This window comes from Cryptotermes secundus, unplaced genomic scaffold (assembly GCF_002891405.2).
Source record: "Cryptotermes secundus unplaced genomic scaffold, Csec_1.0 scaffold639, whole genome shotgun sequence".
Taxonomy (NCBI): Eukaryota; Metazoa; Arthropoda; class Insecta; order Blattodea; family Kalotermitidae; genus Cryptotermes; species Cryptotermes secundus.
In genome coordinates, this window is record NW_019743157.1 from 1,006,158 (window position 1) to 1,012,668 (window position 6,511).

Here is a 6,511-nt window from a genome sequence, read left to right on the forward strand (position 1 = left end):
AACTCAGTTGGGCCCCCTGATAACTTTGGCCTTCCCCCGAGAAACGCCACTGACTGTGATATTTGGCTTGTGCGATTGAAGAATCATCTTGGGGAAGGGGGGATTTCTAGCAAAATCGAATAAATTATGTTGATTAACAAAGTGACACTCTCACCTATTAGTAATACTCGCACAATAGTGATGCAAAGTAATTATAATACTAGTCGAAAAGAGTGCCAGTCCAACACTGATACTGAAAGTCACAGTGACGAAGATGCCTTTTACTCACAAAGTAATACTGACTCAGTGGATTTAGACCTCTTCCAAGACACAAAATAAAAGTGATATACAAAGAAATATATGACAGTCTGACACTGACTTTTTAACTGATAAAGAAATATTAGACAATCCGACACTGACTTCCTGACCGATAACTCGCCACTGAAAACCAATCCTTGAATGTTGCACACTTCCTTGAAGGCTCTAGAAGCACTCATATGCAAGCACCGATGAATATTTCCTCATCAGTTCTCGAAACAAAGCTGGGCTATATTTGGCTGACCAGGTCATAAACAGTCATATCTAAACATAAATAGTATCGAAACCAGTACCGCGATAAACGATTTCATTGTTCAGAGCTAAGGAATGAACCACTGACATGACCTTACATAGGTTTGTTTTGGTTTCAAACCCAAGGTCAAACTGTGAGCACTCCCAAAGAGAGCACGTGTCTTGCTGCATATATATATAACATTCGGCGAACTTGGGGTGCTGCTTGCTGCGTATATATATATATATATATATATATAACATTCAGCCGTTAAAGGTTAATTACTGTGGTTTAAGAATGTTTCTTCATCCCACCTTGGTCCTGGTCCAGCCTCTCTAGTACTTACTTGTTGAAGCTTTTATTCTTAAAGACTCATTTGGAATAACAGGTTTGGGAAAATGATTAATGTTTTTAAGATTTATGATTTTGTGTGGAGATTATTTTTGAGAACAAAAATTGAATAATGCTAGTTGTATGTTAGAAATGCAGTTATCAAAGTCATTAATTGTGCTTCTTTTAGTTATACAGGATCTTTCTCAATTAGGGCACAGTTTGGAACATTTTTCTTTCAGAAATGCATGAAGTTATAAATGTGAACATTACGTATCATTCCTCACTGCATTTTCCAGTTTACAAATGTCTGTGTAGTGTCCTTGCTTAGTGTAGACAATGTCCCATCTTAACCATTGCAAAGCAGCCTCCGTAGTCTAGAGGTAACGTTCGCACCTCATGACTCGTGGTACACGGGTTCAAATACCCGGCAGAGGTCATCAAATTTTTAAGGGCAGAAAAATTCAGGGAACAAGTCCTCCGGGAGGGACTTTAAGCTGTGTGTCCCGTGTCGTAACTTTATGGCGCATAAAAGAACCTCATATCCCCAAAGGGGATCACTGAGCCAAATTCCAGGACGTTTCCCGCCCAACAATAGCCTCTAAGGCCTCTGATAGATGGGGGAAGCATTATAGACACCGCTAAGCAAGTGGCCAAACTCGCTTGCTTGGTGGGACTGATGGTACACCATTTATCGGTAGGGTAAAGAGACTGGTAGAATATCATAGAGGGAAGCACAATAGATCAAAACTGGTCGCGGTGCATGGGGAAACCCACCCTCTCTAAATAACTAACTAACTAACCATTGCAAAGGGGTGCAAAAGTCGTTGCTCACAGTTTGTAAAAGGTTTGCGATAGAAGGGACTGATACATTTCACACATGATGTAGCCTCAAGGAGAAAGTCTGCTGCAGTCAAATCAGGTGACCAAGGAGGCCAGGCAATTGTACCTGCTCATCCAATCTGTCCTCCAGAGGTGGTCTGTATTGTGCTCGTAAAGTCTGCTACAGTCAAATCAGGTGACCAGGGAATTGGCCCTGCTCATCCAATCTGTCCTCCAGAGGTGGTCTATATGCTGCTCATGGTCCAAGGACACATGAGTTTTCTGTTTCCTATATTCTGAGACATTCTGTTTGGTTACTTTTCCATAATGTGGAAAGTGGCCTCATTGCTAGCTTTTAGCAAACTGATTTTTCAGAAGTACAGCATAGTTTAGAAGGACCCTGTATAACCATTTTTCAGGAAAAGAGTATGTGTTAGTGTTCTTTCTACCATACTGATATTCTTCTTATCATTCTTCAGAGTTTGAGTTTAGTAAAAAAAAAAGAATGGTGCATAGACATTGCATATACCGTATTTATGCATGTATAGGCCGCACATTTTTTTGCCAGAATTCAAGAGGAAAACTGGGGTGCGGCTTATATTTGAAATATTTGAAATCACACTTCATTTAAAAAGAATTATATTCGGAATATTTCGGAATAATTTCTACTCCTGAAATAATATTCCAAGAAAATTATTTTTCCTATAATTTCTGTCTGAAAATTGTGCTGCGGCCTATACACGCACGCGGCCTGTACATGCGTAAATACGGTACTTTCTTATATATAATTGTTCCCTTGGAAACGAATTTGACTGTTGCTTAGTAGACCATTGCTAATTACTGAATATCAAACAGCAATTAAATCTGTCTAAGGTACCATATATACAATTTTATTCAGGGAGATGATCTCCGTAAATTGCTGAAATTTAATCAAAATCATTAGAGCCTCCTCCTCTCTTCTCTCTCTTAAATTGCAATTTTGTGTTTTGGGATCCATTTCATGGGCCCTAAATTTTGGAGGCAGACTGCTCATATTCACCAGCACTGACCTATGAGAGGCAAACTTTTTAATACTGCATATGAATAAAATCTGTCGAACTATTCAAGTGCTGGCAAGGCACATGTCTGTATGTAACATACATTTGAAAACCACTTTTTCAGCCACAACTCTCAGAATCTTGAAATCAGTTTTCTTCACAATAACAGTACTTTCCCATGTGTAGAATTGTATGTGAGAAAATGAAAGAGACAGGAAGAAGTGGGGAGATCGTTAGTATTTGTAACTTTTCTGAAACATATTTCACTTCCATAGACACTATGCTACAAGCCAGAAGGTCACGGGATCGAATCCCAATGAGGTGGATTTTTTCAATTTACCTAATTCTTCCAGCCACACTATGGCCCTGGGGTTGACTCAGCCTCTTAACAGAAATGAGTACCAGCAATATTCCTGGGGGTAAAGGGTGGCCAGCATGTAAGGCTGACAACCTCACCGCCATCTGTGAGCCAATTGTCTAGAAAATGTGGGAGCCTCAACATCTCGCAATCCTATAGGCATCCATGGCCTGTTACAGGGATACCTTTACTTTTTACTTTACTATTTCAATTCAGTATTTGATTACATACATGGCAAATGTGATAGATAGAAATTGCCTACAAAATTTAGGCCCCTATTTTAATAACATATGTAACTCACAGAGAATGCATTCAACAGTGACTCGTGGACAAAGATATTTTAGTTCTGTGTTGACCTCTTCATTAAGTGAATTAGTGCCAAAATTTGACCAGTTTCTGAAGCATTTTTTGTGGATTTTGAAAGGGATTTGTTTCATTTTTGCTTTTGTATGTATCTGAGTGAACTGGTACATGTATTTTTTATTATTATTATTATTATTGGAGGAGTGGGTTTCCCCATGCACCGCGACCAGTGGTCTATTGTACGTCCCCTCTGTGATATTCTACCAGTCTCTATACCCTACCGATACTGGTGCGTGCCATCAGTCCCGACTCAGCCAGCGAGTTCGGCCTGTACTGGCTCAGCGGTATCTCTCGATGCTTTCCCCATCTATCATAGGCGTTAGAGACTACTGTTGGGCGGGAAATGTCCGATCAATTTGGCTCAGTGGTCCCCTTGGGACATGAGGTTCTTTTACATGCCGTAAAGCTACGACACGGGACCCACGGTTTAAAGTCTCTCCTGGGGGACTTGTTCCCTGAATTTTTCTTCCCTTAAAAATTCCACGACCTCCGCTGGGTTTGAACCCGCATACCTTGAGTCATGAGGTGGGAACGTTACCCCTAGACTATGGAGGCCGCTAACTGGTACATGTAAGCAAACACACTGGCAAACTTGTGGGAAGTTGTTAATCTGCATTACATTGAGTGCTTTGGCCTCACAGTTTTTCATTACAGTACTAATGAACATGAAAGTTCTCTGTATTTGATACATGTATGTAGCTATGTAATCTAATGCTTTTACACCTTTACAGGCATTTGAGAAGTATGCAAAAGTTGTGAATGGTTATACATCTATTGGCAATGTTCGTAATCCTGTAAACACCCGTCCACGGGACATGATGGAATCTTTCTTCTTGAGCGAAACACTCAAGTACTTGTACCTGTTGTTCAGTGATGATCCACACATACTCAGCCTTGATAAATATGTACTCAATTCAGAAGCTCATCCGCTTCCTATATATGATACTTGATTCTAGGTTGGTTTAGAATTGTGTCAAAGGTAAGCCACCCACTTTATTAATTTTAATATTTGTAATGTTTGAGCAATATTAATTGAACTTAAGTCATGCCAAAAGAACTGACAGTGATATATTGAAAGACTCTTTGATATACATTTTTATATTTATAATCAGAATAAAATATATTGTGATACAGTTGTCATCGCTTTCTGAAAAAAAATAAAAAGTAAGATTGCAGGCTGTAAATATGTAAAGGAAAGGGTAACTTGGAATTGTGTTAAGTTCTGAAGTTAGTTCAGTACAAAGGCTATGGACTTATGTCCTCTAGTGTTATCTCTGGGAATGCAATTGAGTCAAGATCACAAAGCATCTCCTATGGATGAGTCATGTATACCATATATTGATTGGTTATAATGGCATATGAAAGTCACAAACTTCTCATTTTAAGTGGTAGAATGTCCAGTGGTATAAACTGCTTTAAGAATGCCACAAAGCACTGTTCATCTGCATTTTGGTTGAGAGGTAAGGGCAACTGTGATACATAAATTATACAAATTATATATATATATATAGTTTTAGTTCTGAGTCTTATTATATTGAGAAAATCATGAGTTGATTCTTCTCTGCAGTTTCTGTTTTCAGTTGCTTCTATCTGTTGCACAGATTACCATTAATTTTCTTCACAAGACTGATGAGTGTATAGTCTAGTTCTAAGTTACAAAAGCGTGTACCCGCCCAAGATGGTATTACAGAAGCAGTATTTCACAAATTCCTGCCTCATTACATGGACCAAGATCAAAGTTCGCTTGAATATTTGGAAGTTTTGCATCTGTAATTTTATTTTGTTCTTTAATACATGTGTGTAATATTTATTGAAATGTCATGTGTGTCTTGCCCTATTTAACTTGTCTCTAAGCACTGACACACATCAGAAATCATCAAGATTGTCATTTTAGAATGTATACATTATTAAAATATTTTAGAGACTGATTATAACATAGGCTTTGACAAACATTATCATCATCATCTGTTCAGTGACTGAATACATATTCTGAAATATGAAATTTGAGGTTTTCATGCTAGTGAAAATTTGAGACTGTGTTCTGAGTTATAATGCACTGTAGTCATGCAAGTGGTTACTAGTGTTTTGGAGGAACCAACTGTCTCAATCTTCAAAGCAGGAAAATGGAGGTAACCACCCACAGGAGTACACAGCATCATAACCTAGAGAAACAGCCTTGATGAACTTGAGGTTTGCTACCTCTACTCTTAATTCTGCTTTAATTTTCTTTTAATCTTTCCTCCAGACGTTTTATAATCTTTGATCAAGATGATGGTAAATATTGATGGGAGTGTTTTAAGAATGTAATTATATTTGTGGCGTCTAAAGTAAGAATCATAACATGTTTATAAACAAGAACAGAGAATTAGTTTTATTGCTACCTTTCCCAAATACAACTTGATCCTTATATGTATATAAAGATATCACAGATCTTACATTAACAAGAGTATTTCTGTTAAGTGCACATTTTAATTTCTGTATATTGAATCAATAGTAATAGTGATAGAGAATTTGTATGCATGTATGTATGGGTGAGAGAAGGATAAGGTAGTGTATTCCTTCAAATTGGTGAAATATATGCAGTTTTCCTTTTGTTTTACATTCTCTTTTCAAGATCATTGTACTAACCTAATTAATTGTCCATCACAAGTGATGTGTATAGTGTGCATATTCATGACATGAATGTGCAGATGGTCCTACACATTGTTAACCCTATCTGCTCCTCTCCCCTTCTCTTGCCCTGTTGTCTTTCATTCCAGGGAAACAGTAGATTGCAGAAATAAAATAAAAATACATTAAAATCCTGACAGTACAAATAATACTGGGCATGAGTCTGGCTGTGCACATATACCGGAGAAACCCAAAATATCTCCCAGCAGTGAACAGGATTTTAAATACCAGCAAAGACATAATTTAACAGCTTCAGCCCACCTGCTGTTTTCCCTCCCTCCACAGGGATCAGTCCCAGACCTCAAGGCCCCAGAATCTGAAACTGACAAGCTCATCTCCATGAAGAAGTATAGCCAGATGCTGGAGCTTGTGTATTTCATTGCAAACCTCAGAATCAGAATG

At 38.2% G+C, this 6,511-nt stretch overlaps 1 protein-coding gene across 2 annotated transcripts in view; it reads left to right on the plus strand.

The window, feature by feature from the left end:
- Window positions 1–6,040, plus strand: part of LOC111873921 (endoplasmic reticulum mannosyl-oligosaccharide 1,2-alpha-mannosidase) — a 30,356-nt gene extending 24,316 nt beyond the window's left edge. For both annotated transcript variants that reach the window (XM_023869016.2, XM_023869015.2), the window contains one exon: window positions 4,171–6,040. In XM_023869016.2, coding sequence (XP_023724784.1) covers window positions 4,171–4,389 — 219 coding nt within the window. In that variant the 3' untranslated portion in view covers window positions 4,390–6,040. The remainder of the gene's footprint in view (window positions 1–4,170) is intronic.
- Window positions 6,041–6,511: the final 471 nt, after the last annotated feature.